The 27,675-nt window shown below is 35.3% G+C and overlaps 4 protein-coding genes across 5 annotated transcripts in view; 3 read left to right on the top strand and 1 right to left on the bottom strand.

The window, feature by feature from the left end:
* LOC135835893 (uncharacterized) overlaps positions 1 to 27,675 on the bottom strand; it is a 180,979-nt gene that overhangs the window by 78,337 nt on the left and 74,967 nt on the right. The gene's annotated exons all lie outside the window — the stretch shown is intronic.
* On the top strand, positions 1,015 to 4,661 carry LOC135835248 (uncharacterized). Its single transcript, XM_065349422.1, has 9 exons — positions 1,015 to 1,246; positions 1,349 to 1,418; positions 2,280 to 2,406; positions 2,473 to 2,600; positions 3,026 to 3,231; positions 3,675 to 3,806; positions 3,905 to 4,082; positions 4,164 to 4,256; positions 4,343 to 4,661. The coding sequence occupies exons 1-9, from the start codon at positions 1,158 to 1,160 to the stop codon at positions 4,520 to 4,522; spliced, it is 1,203 nt and encodes a 400-aa protein (XP_065205494.1). The 5' UTR covers positions 1,015 to 1,157; the 3' UTR covers positions 4,523 to 4,661.
* LOC135835223 (glucose dehydrogenase [FAD, quinone]-like) lies at positions 7,682 to 14,984 on the top strand. Of its 2 annotated transcripts, none has more exons than XM_065349395.1 (5): positions 7,682 to 7,822; positions 9,005 to 9,168; positions 12,514 to 12,752; positions 12,829 to 13,062; positions 13,193 to 14,984. In XM_065349395.1, the coding sequence occupies exons 2-5, from the start codon at positions 9,077 to 9,079 to the stop codon at positions 14,578 to 14,580; spliced, it is 1,953 nt and encodes a 650-aa protein (XP_065205467.1). In that variant the 5' UTR covers positions 7,682 to 7,822; positions 9,005 to 9,076; the 3' UTR covers positions 14,581 to 14,984. The 2 variants fall into 2 exon arrangements, with proteins under 2 accessions (XP_065205467.1, XP_065205471.1); XM_065349399.1 differs by lacking the exon at positions 7,682 to 7,822 and adding an exon at positions 7,850 to 8,004.
* Positions 19,937 to 23,973, top strand: LOC135835239 (glucose dehydrogenase [FAD, quinone]-like). Its single transcript, XM_065349410.1, has 4 exons — positions 19,937 to 20,320; positions 21,640 to 21,878; positions 21,959 to 22,192; positions 22,326 to 23,973. Exons 1-4 carry the CDS (start codon positions 20,235 to 20,237, stop codon positions 23,711 to 23,713), a joined length of 1,947 nt encoding a protein of 648 aa, XP_065205482.1. The 5' UTR covers positions 19,937 to 20,234; the 3' UTR covers positions 23,714 to 23,973.

The following is a 27,675-nucleotide window of genomic DNA, read 5'->3' as shown; positions in this document are numbered from 1 at the left end:
TTTTCAAGCCTTTGAAAATTGGAGAATTCGTGTATGGAGGAAGTTATCACTTTTAGTGCTTTGCATTATAATGAAATAAAAATCACGTTTACAAAAAAAAAACACTGCATTTATTATTGCGAAAACTGCGACGGCCGTTTTTTCTGTAAACGTGATTTTTATTTCATTATGGAGAATTCGTTTCGAGTTCCTGAAAATTATGTCATAAAGTTACATTGAAAATTAGGAGTGATGAGACGTTACTAGTAGACGCACAGTAATCGGATTACCTACCTAAAAATTTACTGGTAACCCCAGCGAATATATAAATTACAATTAGGTACTTATTCAAAGAAAACCCACATACCAATATTTCAAAAGGAAATAAGTATTTTTCGAAAAAACTGATGACCATTTTACATTAAAAGTTAGGAGTGACGTTGTGAGTAGGACGACGTTTAGTAATAGAATTTCCAGATTAATTCAGTTTAGTTGTCAACGAGTTTTCGAAAATTGTAATTTTAAACGAACCTACAGATATGTAGATTAGTTCAAAGAAAAATTCTCATCAACAGTACAGTGCCATCCGTGGAATTTCGGATGTTGATAAAAGAGGAAAATCACAGCTACGTAGCTACCGCGTTGAATCAGAAAAAAAATATTTTAAATGTAATGTAGGTACCTGCTCAGATAACAAGCCATCATAGCAAAAATTTTCAAAACGGAGACGAATGATTGTGGATGCTGGATAACCAGTAAACTATGTAATTTCCGTTCGTCGGTCAAATAGATTAAAAACATCCATATTTTCCATGAAATATGCTCATATTTACCCAAAAAGAAGTACACACATGAAAAAATCAGAACCATATATTCTGATATCGATTTAAAAATTGAGAATTTTTCACAACGATTCGTTATAATTCAGCACACAAAAACTGAAAATGGATGAGTAACGAGGAAATTAATATCCGCTCACAACGAAATAATATGGAATAATCGAAATTAAATTCACTATAAATAACGTACGGTATACCAAAAAAATAGCAGTATAAAATATCTGATACCGAAATAAGTTGTGTCGACATTTTTTCGTGAAAAATCGTCATTTACATACATCTGAACGTTAAGAGCTTTTTAATTCACATACGTAAAAATCAACTAACTGATCAGTGATCATGAAGTTCTTATTGTTGGGTCCATTGCTCTTATTGTATATAAGTATGTGCCACACGAGACAACTTCCAACTCCGCAAAACGGTATAAGGTAAGAAAATTGATTACTCATTTTTAAAAAAACTCCATCAAGTTGTTCGAAGTACCTACCAAGTGTATCTGCTATTCATTAAGTATGTTTTATTTTCAACAGGACTATGGGAGAGTTGAAATCATACCATACCCAGAACAAACACATAATACATCTCAAGCGCAGCGCTAACGTGAGTATTGCATAACATGAAACATAAAAAATCAAAATATCGGTACCTAATTTTATTTCAAAAATAAAGGTTGCCTTGTTTCCTATTTTTCGATCAACCTTTGCAATTTTTCTTTGATTTTTTTCTCTTTGGCGATGTTGATGTAGAAATTGAAAAAAAAAAACAATCAAACAAAAATTGTGGCCCTCCTTTCCATTATTTTTAAAGTACTTGAACATTCGGGAAGTTGAAAAATTGCCTTCGAAAACAACTTTTTTGAATTTTTTTGAATTTTCAACATTTCCCAGAGGTCCAAAAATGAACTTTAGAATCTGAAATTTTGGTCAAATGAGTTTTGAAATTTGTTCTTTCGATATAGCTCGGTTTCGTTCAAATTGGAGAGTGCTAATTCGAGAGGTTCCCTCGTAAGTTGACAATTTTTCATTATTTTGTGAAATTTGACTTTTTTAAAATTTTTCTATCAAGTACATAGGTAATAATAAATGAACAAAAAAAAAATGAAAATTCAAAAAAAAATTGGTATAAAAACAATGTTTTAAGTAGGTACCTACCAAAATGTTTTCTTCTTGAGTAATGTGGAAAAATCTAAAGTAATATTGATCTCCCCCCTCCGGGGCATAAAACATATATTTAAAAAAAAAAAACTCATCAGTAACTACGTACCTACATTTTAGCGACCTCACAAAAAAAAACATAGAAACGCTTTCATAAAAAATTACTTGCATTGTACAAATTCTGAAAATGTCATGAGGAGTAAGTAAGTACAAGGTTTCCAAATCTACATTTTTTCAAGGAATAAAATAAACCCTGCCTGCACTCATCAGAAAACTTCACATTCACTGCATTTTTTTTTTTTTTCAGTTGGCTTATTACGGTGCCATTTCAATCGGAACCCCACCTCAACCATTCCAAGTGGTTTTTGATACAAGATCATCTTGGTTATGGGTGCCCTCAGCTTTTTGCAACATTTCAGAACCTTGTCCCAAACGTACGTAAATTTTTTTTCTCTCATTGAAAGAAAATCAGATGGATTATATGTACCTTTTTGTTGCAGAGGGTCATCACCACTACGACCATCGTAATTCAAAAACGTATCTTGGAAGCTCGGAGAGTTTCAGTCATAATAAACTGGCACATATAGAAGGATGGGTGAATGGATTTACATCAAATGATACAGTTTCTGTAAGTAATACGAATCCTGTGAAATTTTTTCATTATACTGCATTATAGCTATTGTAGTGGGAAGGAATAAGCACACGTAATATTTAAAAACCGATATAGGTACTATGTTAGGCATGCACCTACTTGTATAGATAATGATTTTTGATTGAATACAGTGATAATCTAACAAGTTGGTTTTTCCTTATTACAAGTGGCGCCCAAGTGGGGCGCCACTTTGCTGTTAGCACTTGTAGGTGCGTGCTTAATATAGTACATAGTATTATATCTGTTTATAAATATTACGTGTGCTTTTTCCTACTACACTATTAAATATATAAATAGGTACGTACCTATTGTAGATAAAATCAGCAACATCTCTACGTCCAATACTTGGTCAAAAATCAAGTAAAAAAATATAATTACATATATTTGGTGTTTTACGACAGGTGGCAGGTCTTAACGTTGCAAATCAAGAATTTATCGAAGCGACAGATGTAACTCGAGAGTTCGAGGCTAAGCCATTCGATGGTGTTTTTGGATTACAGCCTTATTGGGGCCCAAAATTTAATCAGTCCAACATCATATCACAGCTTTGTAACGCAGCAACGCCACATCCAAATGGAGATATTAAATTTTCATTCTATTTAAACAGGTAGGTAAAAATACAGATGAATTATACTCCAAATATGTGTAGAGTAAACCTTACATTCTTCGCACTTTTTCATCGCGGTAGCTTTATTCTGGTGGCTCACTCTAAGACCTATGAGGCTTGCTTTTATTTCCCTAATGTAGTTCAACTATATGATCGATTCTCGTTTCGTTTGGAAAGCCCCCAATTTCGTTTGAGGAACTATTCATCCCCTCGAGGCTCGCCTGCATTAAAAAACACCCATGAAAATGAGCAAAAATCCACTGAAAAGTTAAACTTGAAATACCCATCTACGCCAGGGTACATTTTGAAGAGATGAATGTCAATTTTCAGTCTGCTAAGTTAGTAAGCGGGGGGGGGGGTGGCTCCAGCAATGACACAACACGAAAACAGGGTCAACTGTTAGAATAGTACCTAATTGATATTTTGATTACTGTTAAAAATAGCAACATATCGGATACCAACGCAGGCGAATTAATGTTATGTGGGATAGACAAGACCAAGTTCAGAGGTGAATTAAAGTACGTCAATACGTCACAATTTCCAACCGCAATCATCTGGGAACTTCAAATAAAAACGTAATTGTTATTTCACTTATTCGATATACCTACTCACTCGTATATACTCAATACATAATATAAGTTACAACGTTTTCTGTCCTTATATTTTGAAACAGCATCACAATGAATTTTGAAAACGGACGCAACGCAGTATTGGATCCATCGATTCAACATGGCGCTCTAATCGATACTAGTAAACCGTTCATTTTGGGCCCAAAAAGATACATGAGAGAGATTTACAAAGTTATAAACGCGAACTCTTCGTCTAAGGGAAGAAACGGCGAAATAAAAACGGTAAGGCAGATTCTTGAAGTACAATTTGTTTTTCAGAAAAACTAATCAACGGTATTTTTCATACTGCACTCTTGTTCGCAGGTTGATTGCGGAAACATTGATAAATTGCCTAATGTCACTTTTACTCTTGGTGATCACAATTTCACACTCACCGGAAATGATTACATCATAAAGGTATCAGTTTACTTGGAATTTTGATTTGAGTAGGTAGGTATGTACATTTTAACAAGGACCGAATTTGATCGATTTTATTTTTACAGAGTAAACAACAAAACCATGAAATGATTTGCATAGTTGGTTTCGGAGATGCGCCAAATCCAAACCAGAATAAAGAAAAGGGTAAATTTTGGTTTATAGGAAACGTTTTCCTACGAAAATTTTACAGCGTGTTTGATCTGAAAAAAGGCAGAATTGGATTTGCTGAAAGTATCAAAAACTGAGTTTTCTGAATTATTTTATCATAATATTATTAATAGATAAATACAAATCATTATTCATAAATCATTGACAGACTAAGCAGTTTGATGTCTTTGTTTAAGCGAGCGATTTTAAATCGCATTATTAAAATTTTACAATCAAGTTCAGTTTACAATTCATTTATTTTCACTTCAAACCTGATTACTGCTCAATTAATATCATATTCGTATGACTCATGAAAATTTTCATTTCATGTTTTGAATTTTTAGAGCCCCGAAGTGAATTTTTTCATTTTAAAACAAGAAACAACTTGGCCCGAGCGAAGAAAGGGCGAAAGTTTTTGAAAATTTTATCTCGAAAGGCCTAAAAATAATGTTTTTTTAGGAAGTTGATTTTGAAAAAAAAAAAAAAAAATAGGACAGGCTGGAGTGAAGCGAGGCCAAGAACTTTTGAAAAGGCTATAGGTGGATAAGTATGGTGAATTTGCCCCCGAGAGCTTCAGGGTTGATATTTGCATGGAAGGTTGGTACCCTTGAGCACCTTCCGTCACGAAAGTTTCAGACCCCCCCCCCGTTTTTGAGAAACCCCCCCTTTTCTAAAATTACAATAACAATTTTTTTCTCAGCCCCATGTGAACCGATTTTTTTAATTTTTTGGTATGTTGCAAACATTCATAAGAGGCATCCCCACAAAAAATGTCAACCCCCTCCCCCCATATTTTCCCCTCAAAATGGCGTTTTTTAGTTTTGTTTGCCCGTTTTAGCAATGATCATGATTCGGCACAAAAATGCGAATAGCATTTTAAAATGTATTTTTGACTCCTACAAAACATATATTTTTTTCAAAAAAAGTTTTTTGGTGGGCCTTGGTCAAAAAATTGAAAAAACCAACAGAGGGGGTTAAAAATGGATTCTGGTGTAAATCATTGTTTTTGGTAAACAAGGTGTCGTTTCCATATGAATCGAACCCCCCGAACACGAATATGACGCCCAATCTTATGCTACTCTCATCCACACCCCTCCAGCGCCTCTGCCCCCTTCTCAATTTTTACTATACGAGTATTAAAAGTTGAGCTATTTTCGTGATATTGGTATTGTTTCCATATGGATCGAACCCTCCGAACACGAACATGAATTCCAATTTTTTGCTACCCTCATCCACACCCCTCCCCAGTGCGTCTGCCCCCAACTCAATTTTCACTATATTGAAAGTTCAGATATTTTCGTAATGTTGGTATTGGTTCCATATGAGTCGAACACTCCAAACACGAATATGACGTCCAATTTTATGCTACTCTCATCCACACCCCTCGAGTGCCTCTGCCCCAACTCAATTTTCACTATATATTGAAAGTTCAGATATTTTCAAAATGTTGGTGTCGTTTCCATATGAATCTAACACCCCGAATACGAATATGAAGTCCAATTTTATGCCGCCCCCGCCTAAACCATAAATGTTTTCACCAACTCTGATCATCTTCTACAAATAATTACTCGGGTTGTTATTACTTTTAAAAGTATGTTTCGCGAAGGTTGAAAACTCGTAAAACAATGACCATCGCAAGGTTCAAACTTTAACATTCAAGTTTCGAGGTTTCCATTCGTGCCAAAATGACACCCAGCATTATGAAAATAGGTTTAGCATTTCAAATAATAAAAATTGTCGAGCTGGCTGCAGCCTGAAAGGCGATGGATGAGAGTAGAGCTAAATTTGACCTCATATTCGTGTTCGGGGTGTTCGACTCATATGGAAACAATACCAACATTACGAAAACAGCTCAACTTTCAATATAGTGAAAATTGAGTTGGGGGCAGACGCACTGGGGAGGGGTGTGGATGAGGGTTGCAAAAAATTGGACGTCATATTCGTGTTCGAGGGGTTCGATTCATTTGGAAACAACACCAATACTACTAAAATAGCTGAACTTTTGATATAGTAAAAATTGAGAAGGGGGCAGAGGCGCTGGAGGGGTGTGGATGAGGGTAGCATAAGATTGGGCGTCATATTCGTGTTCGGGGGGTTCGATTCATATGGAAACGACACCTTGTTTACCAAAAACAATGATTTACACCAGAATCCATTTTTAACCCCCTCTGTTGATTTTTTCAATTTTTGACCACGGCCCACCAAAAAATTTTTTTTGAAAAAAATATATGTTTTGTAGGAGTCAAAAATACATTTAAAAATGCTATTCGCATTTTTGTGCCGAATCATGATCATTGCTAAAACGGGCAAACAAAACTAAAAAACGCCATTTTGAGGGGAAAATACGGGGGGAGGGGGTTGACATTTTTTGTGGGGATGCCTCTTATGAATGTTTGCAACATACCAAAAAATTAAAAAAATCGGTTCACATGGGGCTGAGAAAAATTTTTTTATTGTAATTTTAGAAAAGGGGGGGTTTCTCAAAAACGGGGGGGGGTCTGGGGGTCTGAAACTTTCGTGACGGAAGGTGCTCAAGGGTACCAACCTTCCATTCAAATATCAACCCTGAAGCTCTCGGGGGCAAATTCACCATACTTATCCACCTATAGCCTTTGTATTTTGAGAAAACTAAAAACTATGTTTTTCCTTGATACGAGTTTATTTTTTGGCTTCTGAAATTTTAGAATTTGAAACACTTTTTTAGGCCCCTTTGCCCCTTCCCCTTCTCGAAGGCCTTGCTAGATATTCATAATTTCATGCAGAATCATAAGCTGCAGTGAAAACAAACATGATTTGAATCACGCGTTATGACTGAAAAAATGATTCGAATCACCAATCAAAAAATCACATTTCGATTCAAATTATGATTCAGATCAAACCACGATTCGAATCACGCCCAACTTTGATTTTAAATAGAAATTTTCTCACGTTCGTTATACTTGAGTCATTAATTACTGTACGATTTCTCATTCCAATTCCGCATAATTTTGTTTCCTTTTCTTGTAACAAAACCATGTTCACGCTGATGCACATTTTAAAATCGCGATAAACTTCATTTTTCGTAATAATTACTCGTCGTATAATATCGGAAAAAGACCTAATATGTAATTATGTATGAACCGATCATCGATAACACTTCGTTTTCATATAAGGTCATGGCATCAACTTCGACGATTTTGCGGCGAGTTAATTATTCGTAAAGGTGCAATTGCGAGCAGATAAGGAAGTCGAAAATATACGTTATCAAATTAAAACTCAGGTGATACGATGTGTGATGAGAATCAAGTCGAATACCGCTACAAACAAAAAATATGTACTTATCGTTCGGTTCTGCTTAAAGTTCGCAATTCCTGAAAAAAAAAGTTCTGCGAAGGGTGTTCACACTCGCCTCCTACATTGTAAGATATTTTTCTTGATATACGCTACGAAAGTAGAATATAAACGTTGAAATTCATATTTTCATACGAAATTAGGAATTATTAAAAGTAATATTGAACAGACAGAACTTTGACTGATTGATTTGATGTGTTGTTCAAGATAATTGTAATCTTTTTGGTGTTTTTTTCGCCGTATTTCTGAAGTAAGTATGTAGGTATAAGTAACTAAGTATTTGTATCATGATGAAACGAAAACTTCGGCTGCGGAGATCAATTTGAAATAAAATAAAATAAGGATGACAGCTAGATTACTTATATCCTTTCATTTTATGAAGCTTTCTTCAGTTCAAGGCGAACTAATGTACGTACTTAGACTTACCTTATTCGAGTTTTTGTATAGTTATACATTATACAATCTTTATCAATATCACAATACAAAACAATTCTTGCCTACGTCTTATTCTTGAAAGAATTATGTATGTTGGAGAAATTTTCAATTCAACATCCGAAGTCTTCGTTTCACCCATGATACATATTGGCTATCGATCTTCACAAACAATGAATTGGTTAAATCAAATTCAAATGAACTCGATCACCGCATAAAATAAGTTTGAAGTAATTTCAAATAAAGCAAAAAGAGCACGGAAAAGAATAATAATCACGAACAACACACTAGGTAATTAATCATAATGGGTGTTATATTTAGATTATTTAGACAAATTTTTTTAATTCAACATCCGAAGTCTTCGTTTCACCCATGATAGGCCTACATACAATTAGCTATTAAAATAAGTTTAAAGTAATTTCAAATAAAGCAAAAAGAACACGGAAAAGAATAATTATCACGAATAACACACTAATTAATCATAATGGGTGTTATATTTAGATTATTTAGACAAATTTCGAGTCTGAGTCTCTCCGTTTCTCGATGAAACTGATAACGTTCGTTTTCGTACTCGACGTACTCGTACTTGATGCATTCGTGCGTTCTTTTCATCTCAGTGAGACCAAAAGAACGCTTTTTCGTCTCACTGAGATGAAAAGAAACAGTCGCGTAATATCAATGAGTTTCGCGTCGTTATCGAACGACAGAAGATATTCTACAGTTTCGTAGCGTGTATCAAGCAAATGTATAAAATCGATTGCAATTTCGTATTTCACATGTTCTAAATTAAATTTTTTTTTTTCAATTAAATATTTCAGATTAATCTATCATTTCGTGCGTTATCAATTCATTATTTTTTGTTTATTGTGACTGTGCTACTTGTTGACAAAATGCAGCTACTCAGCTGTATTCTGTCATTGACAATCATCAGTACAACATTTCATTATTGCCTTGCTTCAGAAGAGGAAAATAACGCACCCACGTGAGTAATATAAAATATTTTTCCATTTCCAATAAACTAATCTAATCAAAATGTTTTGATTATTGGTGAGGAATGTGTTTTTCGAAATTCGAAATTCATGAATACCTTTGATTTCTTTCAAATGAAGGACTCGAAAATGGATATGAGAATGAAAAAAAACTCTCGAGTGAAAAAATGCAGATAACTTTTGCACCCTTAGACAAGGATTTCCACGAATCCTGAAATGTTACATCAACCTACTTCAAAATTAACCTCTCTTAGTACAGTCTTCGCATCAGGAAACGAGGAAATAAGGAAAAGCGTTGAAATTGTTGGTCATAAAATGCCCAACTTTGGAATCCTCATTGCTGTAAACTGCTGCAATTTAGAAAAAATCTGTTTTGTACGTTTTAAAAGTAGGTACCTATTTGAGAACAGGTTCAAAAACATTTTCCAAAAATTTCAAAAAATTCAAAGTTGAGCTCTTCTTGAAACCTCAATTTTAAAAAGCTTGCCTCATTTTGGAGAAAGAATTATTATTATCTATTATTATTTATTTAGACAAATTTGAAAAGAAAATCCTGGAAGCATACAATTTATATGATATTTTAGACCATAAACAACTATCCGTGACAAAATCATGGAAAGGGGAGGGAGAAAAAGAAGAGCTCCAAAATTTTGGTCAAAAATGACTGGGAAATGTTTCCAAAATACAAAATTCATGAACTGCCTGTAATTTCTTTCAATTGAAGGGCTCAAAAATGGAAATACATATTACAATGAAAAATAAGATGAAACATTTTGAGTGAAAAAGTACAGATAACTTCCGTAACCTTTGACAACGATTTTCACGAATTTTAGAAAATGTTGTCCCCATTTACTTCAAAATTCTTTTCTTTATCAGTTGCTAGAGTAAATTTTCAATCAAACTGTACTTAAATTCCAAGAAAGAGCCTTTCAGGATAAGATGGTGAAATCCGTCAATTTTCACGAAACTCACCCAAAATGTTAGTATGGATGTAAAACCATCCCAAAAAATTTTTTGAGCCGCCCCCCCCCAACCCGAGAAATGTCCCCGTATGTGTTCAAAATTTAAAATTCTCGTTCTCCGGAGGAGGTGGTCCAAACATTTTTCAAGTTTGATGCATGTATTGTGAGTTTGGGACCCATTGCAACCATCCAATTCTTTTAGTATGACATATGACAATAGGAGTAATTGCACCTCCCCCCCTCGCCGATCCTCCGGGACAACTTTTTTCTGAAAGGAGACATCCTAAGGAACATTTTAAAGCAAACTTACCCAAAAAAAAATTTGGCCTCACTCACAAAATGGTGGTCATTTTGATTAACAGGTCAGCCGAAATCGCAGATTTTGCGTTTCAACATAGGACTTGCACGAAATTTTTCAAATTTTACAAAGGTAGATCGAAAGATCATGCAAAAATTCATCACCTGTCAAAATTTCAAGTGCTTAAGTGCGTTTTTCGATTTTTGGTGAATTTTTGAAAATCGAGTTTAGGCCAAAAATGAGGGAAAAAATCAAAATTTTACCAAATTGACCAAGAAAGCTGAAATTTTGGATATACCCTATTTTCGACATGCCAAATCGATTGGAAACGGTTTCAACCCGTTTTGAGCAGTTCTGGAGCCTCCAACAACTAATTTCAATACGCTACGAAGTACTGCAGGTGAATTTCGAGTCGTTTTGGAGCCTCCAGCGCCTTTTTGAAAATTCCTGAAGCCTCTAGCAGATTTTTGAAACTTGAAAATTTCATCAAATGGAGATGGAAAGCTGAAATTTACTCTACACTCCAATTTTAACACCCTCTGAAGACGACTTCCGGTGGGTTCAAGTCATTTTAGAGCCCCCAGCGACTTTTTTGAAAATTACTGGAGCCTCCAGTAGATTTTTGAAAATTGAAATTTACCAAAATTTCATCAAACTGAGATGGAGAGTCGAAATTCATTCTGCAAACTAATTTCAATACTTTACGAAGTTGACTGCTGGCGGATTTCAAGTCGTTTTGGAGCGTCCAGCGACTTTTTGAAAGGTTGCATGGCGTTTTTTTGGAAAATTGAAATTGCTGGAAGCTTCAAAACCATTTGAAACCACCATGTAGTCCGCGAAGTAAATTTCAGCTTGCCAACTCCATCAGATAAATTAATGTTGGGGAAATTTCAATTTCAAAAATCCACTGGAGGCTCCAGTAATTTTCAAAAAAGTCGCTGGAGGCTCTAAAATGACTTGAACCCACCTGAAGTCGTCTTCAGAGGGTGTTAAAATTGGAGTGTAGAGTAAATTTAAGCTTTCCATCTCCATTTGATGAAATTTTGTGAAAATTTAAAGTTTCAAAAATCTGCTGGAGGCTTCAGAAATTTTCAAAAAGTCGTTGGAGGCTCCAAAACGACTCGAAATTCATTTTCAGTACTTCGTAGCGTATTGAAATTAGTTGTTAGAATAAATTTCAGCTTTACAACTCCAATTTTATGGAATTTTGTGGGAATTTAGAGTTTCAAAAATCTGCTGGAGGCTCCAGAACTGCTCAAAATGGGTTGAAACCGTTTCCAATCGATTTGGCATGTCGAAAATAGGGTATATCCCAAATTTCAGCTTTCTCGGTCAATTTGGTAAAATTTTGATTTTTTCCCTCATTTTTGGCCTGAATTCGATTTTTAAAAATTCACCAAAAGTCGAAGAACGCACTTTAGCACTTGAAATTTTGATAGGTGATGAATTTTTGCATGATCTTTCGATCTAACTTTGTAAAATTTGAAAAATTTCGTGCAAGTCCTATGTTGAAACGCAAAATCTGCGATTTCGGCTGACCTGTCAATCAAAATGACCGCCATTTTGTAAGTAAGGCCAAATTTTTTTTGGGCAAGTTTGCTTCAAAATGTTCCTTAGGATGTCCCCTTTAAGAAAAAAGTTGTCCCGGAGGATCGGCGGGGGAGGGGGGTGCAATTACTCCTATTGTCATATGCCAGACTATTTACCCCTAAGGAAAAGTGGGGTGAAAAATTGTCAAAAATTAATATTGTATTTTCATCATTTTTACAGAATTGAATGGTTTTTCATTAAGACCAAAGCGCACTTCTTGTACCATTTTCCCACATGGTGAAGAAGATGATATTTGACCTTAATACATTGTATATTTTAAATAATTAGATATGCAACTACAATCAAGTAGCTCTTCTTTTTGTCGAATAATTTCGCCGAAAATTATAGAAAATATTTTGAACACGGTTAACAGTGAGCTTGAGCTAGCAAGAAATCCAATCAACTGATTCCATTATACAATAAAAATCTCATTCTAATCTCTGCATATCTTAGATAAATCAAACTCACACTATAATAATTTTTTCCAGCGAGAACTGTTACGATTGCTCATTCAAGGACACATCCACACTGCCCGATGTCAACCAATGCTCATCGAGTCTGAACGAAAAAGATGAACGTTTACTACGCATCATCGAATACGGCCTGAAAACTAACTGCTTTATATCAGATCCATGCCGTCGAGTTCACAGCCCCTTCGAATCACCACACGAAACCAAAATCACCGATGAAAGTTTCGACTTCATAATAGTCGGAGCAGGAGTGTCAGGTACAGAATAAAACACCACGAGTCTATCAATCTAAGTCAATACGACCTTTTACTCAACTCGATTTCCCATTTCCAGGTTTAATTCTAGCAGGAAGACTGAGCGAAAACCCAAATCATAAAGTCCTACTCCTGGAGGCAGGTCCTGAAGAGCCATTAGGTCCTTCTGTGCCATACTTCTCTAATTCTGCACTAGACACATCGGTTGATTGGAAATTCGAAACAGTGCCTCAGAAAAAAGCTTGCTTAAAAACCGGCGGAATTTGCAAATGGCCTCGGGGTAAAATGATATGCGGTACTGCTTGTATGACAGGTACTTTGAACTACATATTTCTTATCATATCACTTCAATTTCTCAAATCACAAACCTAATTACATTTTTATGCACTTCAATCGACATTCTCATCGTGTATTTTAATGAACCCGAATTCCTTCATACGCAGGTCTCATGTACACCAGAGGCAGTCGACAAATATACGACAGCTGGGCACAGCAAGGAAACACCGGATGGGGCTACGATGATATCCTAGAATACCACAAAAGAGCTGAAAACAACACCCAATCGAAGGATAAGATCGATCCCGAATATCACGGTTTCGATGGCCCAATGCATATTGGAAATTTCCCCTATCTTCCCAAAGTAGCCCAACTCATGCTGGAGGCAGCTCAAGAGGTCGGATTCGACGTACACGATCTCAGTGGCAAGAATCAAACTGGATTCGGCGCCTCATCAGTAATGGTAGACAACGGTGTACGTGATAGTCCAAGCAGAGCGTATTTACGACCAGTTCTGCATCGCGAAAATCTCAAAATTTTCATCGAATCGTTTGCCACCAAAATAATTATAAAAAATAATCGAGCTATAGGGATCGAATACCTGGATAAGTTCAACCGAACTCGAAAAGTATTTGCTAAAAAAGAAGTCGTACTATCCGGAGGAGTAATCGGATCTCCACAACTGCTCATGTTATCCGGTATAGGACCCAAGGAAAATTTGCGAAAATTGGGCATACCAGTAGTGAAAGATTTACCAGTAGGGCTCAATGTACATCATCACGTCGGTATCGAAACTACATCCACATTGAAAGACTTGCAGGAATCCGAATTCAACTACAGAGCACTCGAGGAGTACTTGAACGAACTGAAGGGCCCTTTTTCCAGCACCGGTTTGACTCAAGTAACCGGTTTCTTCGGCACTTCCAAAGCTTCTGAGGATATCCCAGATATACAATTCTTTTTGGACGCTCATGCGGATAGATTCAAGTGCAGAAGATACACCAGCGAACCGAATAATCCCACCGTGTTGGGTCTGAGAGTAATTTACCTTATTACTAAATGTCGAGGAACGATTAGACTACGATCAAAGAACCCTTTCGATAAACCGATCATCGACGCTAATTATCTATGCGATGAAGATGACGAAAACGCGATTATAGAAGGAATACGAAAAATGCAACAGATCATGAAATCTAAGGCTTTTTCGAAGTATTACATCGGATACGGTGCATCGAATGAGTCTTCTTGTGAATCGTACCCCAAAGATTCGGACGATTATTGGAGATGTCAAATACAAACCAATACTTTGGGTGAAAATCATCACGCCGGAAGTTGTAAAATGGGCTCGCCTGATGACAGTACCACCGTCGTTGATCCTCAACTTCGAGTACTCGGTATACCTAATCTTAGAGTGGTAGATGCGTCAATTATGCCAACACCTATCAACTGTAATACCATAGGACCTGTAATAATGTTCGGAGAAAAAGGAGCTCAGATGATCAAAGATCAATGGAACGATTCGGATAATGGCAGACCTATTTCTGATGAACTGTAACACGCCCTCTTGCCCCAATTTTTGAATGAAATCTGCAAGCTGACATTTCAGAATGCAGAAGACATATCGTCAATCCTCGCCAGTATGTCAATTTTCAAGGAATTCAATAATGATTGAATTGAGAAATTTGCACAATTATGTAGAAATTACACATTGTTTAGAAAAATCTAGAAAATATCACGAAACATATTATTTCAATATTTTATTTAATCAGAAATTTCGATCAGATGAATCATTTTTTGAAAATAAAGATGACTTTAATTTAATGCTCTTGATGACAATTTTTCAGTAGATAAAAAATTGAAAAATGTTCATCAATATCTGACAGGAAGACTGTGAAGTGAATAGAAAGGAAATGATAAGCGCTGATGAGTTTTTATCGACAGTAAATTTATAAAATCATATCGAGTGGATTTATTTTATTTTTATCATAATTATGGGAATCAGGCTGTACCCATTTTGATGGGTTATGTGAAACTTTCACAATAATCCCGATAATATAGTAAGCAAATTTTGGGGTAAAAATTCTTCAGAAATACTCGAACAACATTTTTGTTGAAATATTTGAATTTCTCGGGAAATTTTAACCCATTTTGATAGGTTGCATGACACCTTTTCAAAAATCTCGAACATCATCAGTATCACCTGATCATAGATTCAAAATTCTTCACAAATGTTGGAAAAAAATTCAAGTCCAAATTTTTGTACTTCTCGCAAAATTTAACCCATTTTAAATAATTCCCAAAATCAACACACAATTTTGGACTGAAAACGCTTCGTAAATGTTCAAAAAACATTTTCGTCAAAATATTTGAATTTTTCACGAAATTTTAACCCACTTTGATAGGTCGCATGCCACCTCTTCAGAAATCTCAAAAATCAACAGTAAGTATCGCCTCATCATAGACTCAAAATTCTTCAAAAATGTTTGAAAAACATTTTCGTCCAAGTTTTTGTATTTCTCGCAAAATTTAACCCATTTTAAAAAATTCCCAAAATCAGCACACAATTTTGGACTGAAAACATACTTAAATTTCTCGCGAAATTTTAACTCATTTTGATAGGTCGCATGACACCCTTTCAAAATCTCGAACATCATCAGTATCACCTAATCATAGACTCAAAATTCTTCACAAATGTTGGAAAAAAATTCAAGTCCAAGTATAACCGTTATTACATCTAGGTAGTGCATAAGTGAATCAACCATGTCACAGTGATGAGAATTTTTGAAACTCTCACTGCTTCAAAATAATAATTGTTTTTCAGTGTTTTCATATTTTCCAAATTACAATACAAGTAGGTATTTCAGAATAATTTATAAGCTTGTATTGCTTCTAAATTAAAAAATTTCTAGTTGTTTTTCATAGTTGGCATTGTTTTAAAATTTACAAAATTTCAAATCAATTTCCCTAATTCCCCATCGCTACAATTTCATCAAGTTTTCAATAAATTTTCAGAATTTTGCATTGCTGCTGAGTTAGGAAATTTGCAATCAATTTTTAGAATTCACATTGCCTCTAAATAGTCAATTTTGAATAATTTTTCAGAATTCTTATCGTCTTTAAATTAAAAAATTTCAAATTCAATTTTCAAGTTCATGTTGTCCACAAATTGTAAAACGTTTACTCAATTTTTGGAATTCACATTGCCTCCAATTTTTCAGAATTCTCATCTTCTTCATAAATATTACAATACTGATTTCATATAATTTTCAAGTTCACATTATCTGCAACTTACAGAACTTTTAATCAATTTTTGGAATTCTCAGCGTCTCTAAATACAAAATTTCATATTATTTTTTTTAGAATTTCCATTGTCTTCAAATTTATAAATTTTCAAACCAATTTTCAGAACTTGCTTTTTATTCTAAATTAAGAATTAAATCTTATAAAATATGTTAAGAATTTGCATTGCCTCTAAATTACATGAAAAAAATATGGGTAATTTTTACAAAAAAATTTAACAGATCCCATTCAATAATTTTTACTGTAATCGTATGGTAAGAATTATCATTTTAATAAATTTTGCTATAGGTACCAATAGTAAAAATCATTTTGTTTTAATAATTTTTACTAAATCATGATAATAAAAATTACATGTTTCAATTGTACAAAAATTAGTTTAATTACTCATTTTGAAGTAATTTTTAAATTATAAGTAAAAATGTTATAGGGACATTAGGAGCCATTGCTAAATAATGTAATAGTGAAATACATCGTTTTAGCATAGGATAGACTAATTTGTTCGTGGGAATATGTTTAAAATTACTCCCAGGGAAAGGAGATTTTCCCTGGTCGTTGCTAGCTCGAGAGAATGAGTGTCTATGAATCCTAATTGACTATACATCATTAAAAAGGAGAGGTTTAAATAAAGAACACCTCTAGAATAATAATTATGTACATTCTGTTTATTCTGATTTCTACATATTATACAAATTTATACTCCGAGAGTTAAGGTTATTAGGTGCTATTTAACGTACAATGTACAACTAGGCAATTTATTATACGCTAGTGTTAGAGAAATAGCTACATTATGTCACTAAAGAGGCGTAGGCCTGGTGCGTAAGAATATTTATATACTTACCCTATTGAAGGAGCGATAAATCATTCCTTGCGTCTGTGTAAGCTGGTTAGGCTTACTGCACATGATTTTATGACGATCACGTCATAAAACCCAGAAAAGAATGGGCAGCAATTATCTTACGATAATTACGGCAAAACACTGCACACTTTCACACCCCTACCAATACCACCTATAGTAAAAGGCCTGAGCGCTGCTTTGTGACGTCATCACTATTGGGGAGTACATACTCCGATAACACTATAGAAATGAATGCAATATTAATGCACTAGAACGAAATAAATCCCAAGAACATTTTATTTTGCGTTTTAAATCACATTCTGATATTTAATAATTAATTTAAGATCACTAAGGAATGATTTAAATGAACAAAATGAAAAAATGAGGTGATAAACAACACTGTTTTTCAACATTAAAGATGAAAGTTATGCATACACATGACAAAATTATACCTTTTGGAAGATATTACAAAACTCACTGGTGAAATATAATGAATAATTGTCGAATTTGTCCAAATCCCACTAAATTAAAATGATATCAACTCTAATTCCAATGTGTGTATTCCATTTCCATTTTCAACTACAGGTAAAAAACCACAGGACAGATAACTGTTTAGTTTCTTCAGCAGTGATATGATCGATAAAAACAATTTCTCTGATTTTGCTGACCAACTTGAGTGATAAAATTGATGATTCGAACACTTTCAGCAAATTGGTTTGAGATTTTGATGGTTTCTTGATCAGATATCCATTGTAGTTGGATGGTTGTATTCTTGTATTCACTATGCAGGTTTAAAACTCATTGAAGATTTTATGGTGCACTATTCATTTCACTGCAACGTTATTCAAGTAAAACACAGGCACTAGTACACATCAGTTTTCATTTTTATTCACTTCACAAGATATCTACACATCCAAATCACACAACAGTCACAACACAAACAGATCGCGAAAAATTCACTTTTGTACAAAAATAAATGATAATCCAACACCACCAGTAGATGAAAACAACAATATTTCATCACTGTACCACATTTTAGAACGAATTTAATTAATTAGTCATCATTTTAATAACTTTTTCAACGAAAGTTTTACTCAATTTCACGAATTCGCCATTTAATCATACGTACGAATTCGCCATTTAATCATACGTTAAAATTCAAATGGTAAACACAATCGAGTCCCCTTAAGGTGTGACGTCAGAAGGTGATAACGATTCAGCGCTCAGGCCTTTTACTATAGGTGGTATTGCCCCTACTGAACGGCTCACAAATACTAGGCCTTATTGGTGTGTACATATCCTACTCTGCACTTTTACCGGATCACGCGGTGTAATGTCCGGAATCATTAACCGCGAGTCGAAAATAGCTTGTCCCAGCAACGACATAACGGGGGACAAGTTAATAACAATTATATCAACCCTCAAGGGGGTTACAACGGGGGAAGAATGTACGGCACAACCTAAATTATATGGATTGAATGTCACTTGACTAGATCCTATCATCGCGAATAATAAGAACTTGTCTATTAAGATGGAGATTCCACAACTGGCGACACCACACTGGACCTCTGGTCCTGTGCATAATGACGACGCGAGAAGGCTCTTAAGAAGATGTTACCACTTCGGAAGACTTGAACGAACTCATCTTTCTTTCTCATCCGATGATCCGTCGAGGCGCTCGCCCGGATCATCGTGGGAGTTAACACGTAGACCTTGACCATAAAGAGGTGGATCTTATTTCTCCTCTTTCGAGAAGAATACATTAGAACTGGTATGGAGAACCTTCTAGTAGTTTCCCGGTATAGAGAAACTTCTAGCAATTTCCCCTTACGCTGTTGGGCCATACCTGTACCTTACAAAAAGTTAAAAATTATTCATGTCAAGGTAATTCTTACTATACTTATGGTTATAGGTAGACAAAAAATTAATGAAATGAATTTTTAGTTAGCAAGTGATATCATAATTCATGACTCAATTTCAGCATTATTTTTGCCCCATTATCATGTACTACATACATAGGTAACTCCAAAGCATTTACCTATCCAATTATCCTACGAAAAATCCGTCACCTACCTACTTACCTCACGGGGATTCGAACCTGGGTCCCTAAATTTCCTATTCCTACCTACATGTCCTAACCACTCAGCCACGAATTCACTACGAGGGTTAGGGCATTAAAATAATATATTTGTTTGGTAAACGCCCCACCAAACCACTCCCACTTGGAATTTACAGCTAACAGACTGGGGGTGTAACAGGGTACAATGAAACACAGCTGGTGATGGAATAGAGTGGGGGTATAGCAGGGTACAATGAGCGGCAGGTGTTCTACAAGTCCCCTTTCCCCTTTTTTAGGATTTAATGCATTAAAATGATGAACTAAAATTGCAATTACTCAGCAATTACCCATCCGAATTGAATGAAAATTAATCTATTCCCTCCGCCTTAATGATTCTCAAATGGTGTCCAATAGGTACAAAAAACGGTTGGATAGCTTAAGAGAACATTCATTGAAATTGAAATTTCAATTTCTCAAAGCGAAACCAATAGTGTGCGTAGCACACTAATAATGTAAGATGCAACAAAAACATCATTCCGACTGATTAAGTCAAGTGTTGGAGAACAAATTTTCATCAAATTTACGAATAGAATACTGTTCTAAATGTATTAAAATAGAAACTGTACCTACAGGATGATAAATCATGTTGCAAATTCCACAGTGAAACGTCGATGGAATTTAAAATATCTACACTATTATACAAATGAGGGACACTTCACGCACACAGGATGCTGATGACTTAAGATACATAATTATTCATTTCGAAAAATTACACGGAATTGCCTAGAATTATACAGGATACTGATCATATTCATGTACAAATGATAAAGAAGCATCGCTTCTATAAAAATTATTTATAGGAAATTGATAACTTAACTACCGCTACGCATCACCTATAAATACTTCAAACGTGAAAAAATCAGAAACAGTAAGAATCAGAATGTGCGTTAAGTATAGCTGATTCAAAACATTATTCTGTGTTCGAGTGTTTTCAAAAAATCAAAATTGTTTGAAAATGAAGTCGTTCTGCGCGTTATTTTTAATCTTTTTCATCAAAGTATGCCATCTGCAACAAGTTTCCAGCCAAAATAACGCTGTCAAGTAAGAAAATTCTTTCTTTTTTTTTTAAATTAGCGAAATATTTTGAACGCTCGAAATTGACAATAATTTCATATTCCATTGACAAAGCAAGCAATGATTTCCCTGACCTGTTTGCATTCAGTGCTCTTTGAATGATCACTTTCAGCAGGATAATTCCATCTCTCATCCCTTTTTTCACTATAAAGCCATATTGTGTTTTGCTGAGATTTTCATCTATCTTCTTCTTTTCAATTCTGGCATTTATGATGGTGAGTAGTAGCTTCAGTGTGTGGCTCATTAATGTGATGGTTCTATATTCGGAGCATTTTTGCGAGTTGTTCTTCTTTGGTATTGGTACAAAATTTACCTCTTCGAAGTCCTTAGGCAGTGTACCTTTATTGTATATTTCATTTATTATCTTCAACAGCTCCTTTTCGTACTTCGGTATTAGATGTTCAATTAAGTCTACTGGGATGAGATCTTCTCCCACTGCTGTGTGGTTTTTGGCTCTCTTCACCACATTCCTCACTCAGCTCCCACATTTCAATTTGTGGTGCATTCTCTGTGGATGAAAATTCTATTTGAGCTGGACGTGTGTCATCTCCATACAGTTCTTGTATGTAGCTGAGTGATCCAGACCACTTCTGTTTTTTGATTGTTAACACAATACTTTTCATCTTTTCTTCGCATATATGCTATTCCACGTCTCTTTTTTTTGTGGGCGGCCATCATCTGCTTCACTTTGGTATGCATTTCCCTAGAGTTGTGCCTTTTCTCCAGTTCTTCTGTTTCTCAGCACTTCTCCTCATACCATTCATTTTTGGCCATTCTGCACATTCCCATGATCTCGTTATTTAATGCTGTGTGTTCAGCTGTTCACTATTTGGTCTGTTTTCTTTTCTTCGTTCTTCCATCAGATCCAGTATCTTTCAAGTCATCCACGCAATCTTTGACAACGATTTTCACGAATTTTGAACGTTTTGGGCCAATTTTCTTCAAAATTGTTCTCTTAATCAGTTGCTGAAATAAATCTTCAACCAAACTATACCCCACTAAAAATTCAAGAAATTCAAAAAAGTGAAAATTTCGCCGAAGGAGCTTCAGAAATATCTTGAATATAGTCATAAATCACCCCCCCCCCCCAATATACCAAGAAAGGAAATCAGATCACCAATTTTCAAGAGTTTTCCATAAACTAAAGAAAATCATTTCGAGCACCCTCAACAGTAAGCTAGGAAGAAATCCCATCAACTGATTCTCCACACAATTGAAATCTCATAATTCTAATCTTTGCATATCTAAGAAAAATCAAACTCACACTATTATTTATCTTTTTCTAGCGAGAATTGCTACGATTGCTCATTCAAAGACACATCCACACTGCCCGATGTCAACCAATGCTCGTCAAATCTGAACGAAAAAGATGAACGTTTACTACGCATCATCGAATACGGCCTGAAAACTAACTGCTTTATATCAGATCCATGTCGTCGAGTTCATAGCCCTATCAAATCACCACACGAAACCAAAACCACCGATGAAAGTTTCGATTTCATAATAGTCGGAGCAGGCGTCTCAGGTACAAAATAAGTAAAACACTTACGATCACATAATCTAACCCGATACGACCTTTTACTCAACTCGATTTCCCATTTCCAGGTTCAATTCTAGCAGGAAGACTGAGCGAAAACCCAAATCATAAAGTCCTACTCCTGGAGGCAGGTCCTGAAGAGCCTCTAGGTCCTTCTGTGCCATACTTCTCTAATTCTGCACTAGACACATCGGTTGACTGGAAATTCGAAACAGTGCCACAGAAAAAAGCTTGCCTAAAAACTGGCGGAATTTGCAAATGGCCTCGGGGTAAAATGATATGCGGCACTGCTTGCATGACAGGTACATTGAACTAAGTACATATTTCTTATCATATCACTTAATTTCTCAAATCACATATGTAATTACATTTTTATACACTTCGATTGACATTTTCACCGTGTATTTTAATCAACCCGAATTCTCCCATGCACAGGTCTCATGTACACCAGAGGCAGTCGACAAATATACGACAGCTGGGCACAGCAAGGAAACACCGGATGGAGCTACGATGATATCCTAGAATACCACAAAAGAGCTGAAAACAATACCCAATCGCAGGATAAAATCGACCCCGAATATCACGGTTTCGATGGCCCAATGCACGTTGGAAATTTCCCATATCTCCCAAAAGTAGCCCAACTCATGCTGGAGGCAGCTCAAGAGGTCGGATTCGACGTACACGATCTCAGTGGCAAGAATCAAACCGGATTCAGCGCTTCATCAGTAATGGTAGACAACGGTGTACGTGATAGTCCAAGCAGAGCGTATTTACGACCAGTTCTGCATCGTGAAAACCTCAAAATTTTCATCGAATCTTTCGCCACGAAAATCATTATAAAAAATAATCGAGCTATAGGGATCGAATACCTGGATAAGTTCAACCGAACTCGAAAAGTATTCGCTAAAAAAGAAGTCGTGCTATCCGGAGGAGTAATCGGATCTCCACAACTCCTAATGTTATCCGGTATAGGACCCAAGAAACATTTGCAACAATTAGGCATACCAGTAGTGAAAGATTTACCTGTAGGGCTCAATGTACATCATCACGTCGGTATCGAAACTACATCCACATTGAAAGGCTTGAAAGAATCCGAATTCAACTACAGAGCACTCGATGAGTACTTGAACGAGCTCAGGGGTCCGTTTTCCAGCACCGGTTTGACTCAAGTAACCGGTTTCTTCGGTACTTCCAAAGCTGCGGAGGATATCCCAGATATACAATTCTTTTTGGACGCTCATGCGGATAGCTTCAAGTGCAGAAGATACACCAGCGAACCGAATAATCCCACCGTGTTGGGTCTGAGAGTAATTTACCTTATTACTAAATGTCGAGGAACGATTAGACTACGATCAAAGAACCCTTTCGATAAACCGATCATCGACGCCAATTATCTATGCGATGAAGATGACGAAAACGCGATTATAGAAGGAATACGAAAAATGCAACAGATCATGAAATCTAAAGCTTTTTCGAAGTATTACATCGAATACGATGCATCGAATGAGTCTTCTTGTGAATCGTACCCCAAAGATTCGGACGATTACTGGAGATGTCAAATACAAACCAATACTTTGGGTGAAAATCATCACGCCGGAAGTTGTAAAATGGGCTCGCCTGATGACAGTACCACCGTCGTTGATCCCCAACTTCGAGTACTCGGTATACCTAATCTTAGAGTGGTAGATGCGTCAATTATGCCAACACCTATTAACTGTAATACCGTAGGACCTGTGATAATGTTCGGAGAAAAAGGTGCTCAGATGATCAAAGATCAATGGAACGATTCGGATGATGGCAGACCCATTTCGGATGAACCTTAACGCTCCCTCCACCCCTCCCCCATTTTGGAATAAAATCTGCAAGCTGACATTTCAGAAGGCAGAAGACATATCGCTAACCCTCGCCAAATACATATGTCAATTTTTAGGGAATTTAATAAAATGATTAAATTGAGAACGTTGTACGCTCAAGTAGAAATTACAAATTGTTTAGTAAAATCTAGAAAATATCATGAAAAATTGTTTTAATATTTTTATTAAATCAAAAATTTCGATCAGATGAATAATTTTTTGAAAATAAAGATGATTTTAATGTCCCTGATGACAGTTCTACAGTACCTAGATAAATAATTGAAATATTTTTATCGATATCTGACAGGAAGACTGTAAAGTGAATAGAAAGGAAATGATAAGCGCTGATAAGTCTTTATCGGCAGTAAATCAATAAAATTATATCGAGTGGATTCATTTCATTTTCATCATAATTATGGGAGTCGTTCTGGCCATTTTGATGGGGCGGTGTATGAAACTTTCACAAAAATTCCAATACCAGTAAGCCAATTTTGGGGCAAAAATTCTTCAGAAATACTCGAAAAACATTTTCGTTGAAATATTTGAATTTCTCGTGAAATTTTAACCCGTTTTGATAAGTCGCATGACACCTCTTCAAAAATCTCGAGAATCATCAGCACACAGTCATAGACTCAAACTTCTTCACAAATATTTGAAAAACATTTTCGTCAAAATGTTTGTATTTCTCGCGAAATTTTAACCCATTTTGATAAGTCGCATGACATTTATCGAAAATTCCGAAAATCAACACGCAATTGTGGGCTGAAAATACTTCGAAAATGCTCAAAAAATATTTTCATCGAAATATTCGGATTTCTCGCGAAATTTTAACCCACTTTGATAGGTCGCATGACCCCTGTTCAAAATTCTCAAAAATCAACAGTAAGTATCGCCTAATCATAAACTCAAAATTCTTCACAACTGTTTGAAAAACGTTTTCGTCTAAATTTTTGTATTTTTCGCGAGATTTTAACGTGTTTTGTCTTGATAGGTCGCATGACACTTCTTACAAAATACCGTAAATCATGACTCAATTTTAGGCTCAACATTTTTCAAAAATGCTTGAAAAATATTTTCGTCTAAATATTTGGATTCCTGACGAAATTTTAACTCATTTTGATGGGTCGCATGACACCTCTTCAAAAATAAAAAATTGATGAAAATCAACACTCAATTTTGAGCTAAAAATACTTTGAAAAAACTCGAAATGCATTTTCGTCAAAGTATTTGAATTTTTCGCGAAATTTTAGCCTATTTTGATAGGTCGCATGACACCTCTTCGAAAATACTGTAAATCATGACTCAATTTTGGGCTCAAAATACACTCATGTACTTCGAAAAAGCTCCAAATACATTTTCTTCAAAATATTTGAATTTTTCGTGAAATTTTAACCTATTTTGATAGGTCGCATGACACCTCTTCAAAAAAACTGTAAATCATGACTCAATTTTGGGCTCAAAATTTTTCAAAAATGCTTGAAAAATATTTTCGTCGAAATACTTGGATTTCTGACGAAATTTTACCCCATTTTGACAGGTCACATGACACCTCTTAAAAAATGAAAAAAATTCTTGAAAGTCACGACTCAATTTCAGGCTATATAAAATACAACTATTGGAAATTGAAAATTCTTACATTGTATCGTAACCCTATATATTTTTGAACACAATGTTGTATTTTTCTACCACTCCAACTCTCTAAATGTCAACTAAAAGAGTTCCCAGCTACTTGCTTTCACAAAATCGGAAATTCTTAACTGATGAGTGATGGTACTGATGACCGATTTACGTAAACAAAAAATGATTTCAGTGACACGATTTTTTTTTTTTTAGAGATAAAAAAAATGAAAATATTTCAAACGATACGTAACAGGAAGACTACAAAGCGAATACAGGAAGAGAAGCGAGCTGATAGTTTTTTATCGGCGAGAAAAACGATGTCTTATCTACTTCCTATAAAATTCGTATCAGGTGAATAATTTATTCCACTATGATTACGTTGATTACAATATCACACTGATAGGTAACTAGAAAAAAGTTTACATTTAACCACAATTCTCATGAAAAATTGTATTCATGTTTGGCATCAAATGAATAATTTTCCTATAATATAATCGATCAATTTTAAAAAAAAATCGAACGGGAACCGAAAGAAAGTTGATGGAAGAAAAAAATTCAAATTCGGCACCTATGGATATCACTTTTTTGAATTTTTAAACTAACAAAATACTTGATAAGTATTTTTATCAATGTCAAATTTACTTGTTTCGATGTAAAAAATAATAATCAGTCATAAAATCGAGTTCGAAATCTGAATTGGACGTATTTTCACAATTTAAATAGCAAAAAAGGTGCCAATTAGCGAATTTTCAAGCAGGGGGGGGGGGGGATTAATTCAAAAATCAATTACGCCATTCCATTCGTTATCTCAAATAAATTGCACTTTTTCAGTGTTACCAGTTTTCGGAAAAAAATTGAGACTGGTGCTTTCAAATTCAGAACACAGCAGTTTTCCCAAAATGACCCGACTTTGGAGGGGGGTGCGTTCCTCCGCAGGGGCCCGTGGGACGCTGAAATTTTTTGGGGGTCATTTCAACTCAAAATCCTCAACATACTTCAATCCTGAATTTTTTCCGATCCATCCTACTGCATAGATTAGCTTCCCAAGGTCGTCTGTCTAGCCTCTTTAGGTCATTGACCCGTATGCCTGATTGCTCAAGGTGGCCTGTTTGTCTGACCTCCTAAGGTCAGTGACTCGTGTGTCTGGACTTTTATGGTCATTGACCTGTCTGTCTAGTCTTCCAAGGTCATGGCCTCAAAAGGTCATGGACCAGTCAATGTGGCTTCCCAAGGTCATCTGTCGGCCTGTTTGGGCCTGCAAAGTAATCAAGTTCAAGTGTTTTTCAATCGACTCAGCATATTGAAATAAGAGGAACAGAATCTAAGGGAAGTTTCGACTTTTCAACTTTATTGGATGAAAATTTGTAGAAATTTTTACGTTCAAAATTCTGCTCAGAAGCTTTAACATTTCTTAAAACTGTTCGAAATCGTTTCAAATCGATTTGGGGAAGGGGGCTCAAAAATAAGGTACAAACCAATAATTTAGGTTCTATATACCCATCAAGTAAAATTTTGGTTTTTCCATAATTTTGACTCAAGATTTTCAAAAATTCACTTTAGCAGTAATTTTGACTGAATATGTATTTTTGTACTTTTATCTATTTCGGAGTAGGTCTAGGTACCTTATAACGGATTCAAAAATTCATCTTTTTGACTAATTGAGATAGAAAAGTAGGAATTGATCTCGTAATAATGTTCGCTGAAGAAAAAGCTCAGATGATTTAAAGATCAATGAAATGACCCTATCCTGGGATTTCTGAAATTTCGATTGAACATTGTTGGGTATCTCAAAAAAATGTTGGACACAAAAAAATGACTCCCCACCTCCCTTGCTTACAATAAAAGTTTTTTTTAAAGGAAAAAAATCATATTTTAATGGGTTTTGAATGAAAAATTTTGATAACACCTAAAATATATAGAAAGAGACATATCTAAGTTTCGTAACGTGAATTTTTTCAAATACATATTTTTGTCTCCTCCTCCTCCTTCCCCCTCCCCCCGCCAATGGGAGACATTGATCAATGAAATTTTGAAACCGCCATGTTTTCAAACCATATTCCCGACCAAAAATTTTTCTCAATCTAAAAATACGTTTAGATGAGTACTATTTTTGAAGATTGTTTCAAATTTTTCCTTCAGGTGAGTCATCTTTAAAAACTCAAAATAAAACTTACAAAAATGTGAAAAAAACGCTACGTCAGGTTACGTAGTTCTAAAATTTTGCATGTAGGTCTCTAAAAGCAGCCAAAATCGAAACAACTTCTTGAAATCCCAATTTTGGGTCCATGGGCATTGGGCACCTCCTCCCTCAC

This window comes from Planococcus citri, chromosome 1, assembly GCF_950023065.1.
Source record: "Planococcus citri chromosome 1, ihPlaCitr1.1, whole genome shotgun sequence".
Taxonomy (NCBI): domain Eukaryota; kingdom Metazoa; phylum Arthropoda; class Insecta; order Hemiptera; family Pseudococcidae; genus Planococcus; species Planococcus citri.
Note: the sequence above shows the minus strand (reverse complement) of the source record. Positions and strands in the feature narration are given on the sequence as shown.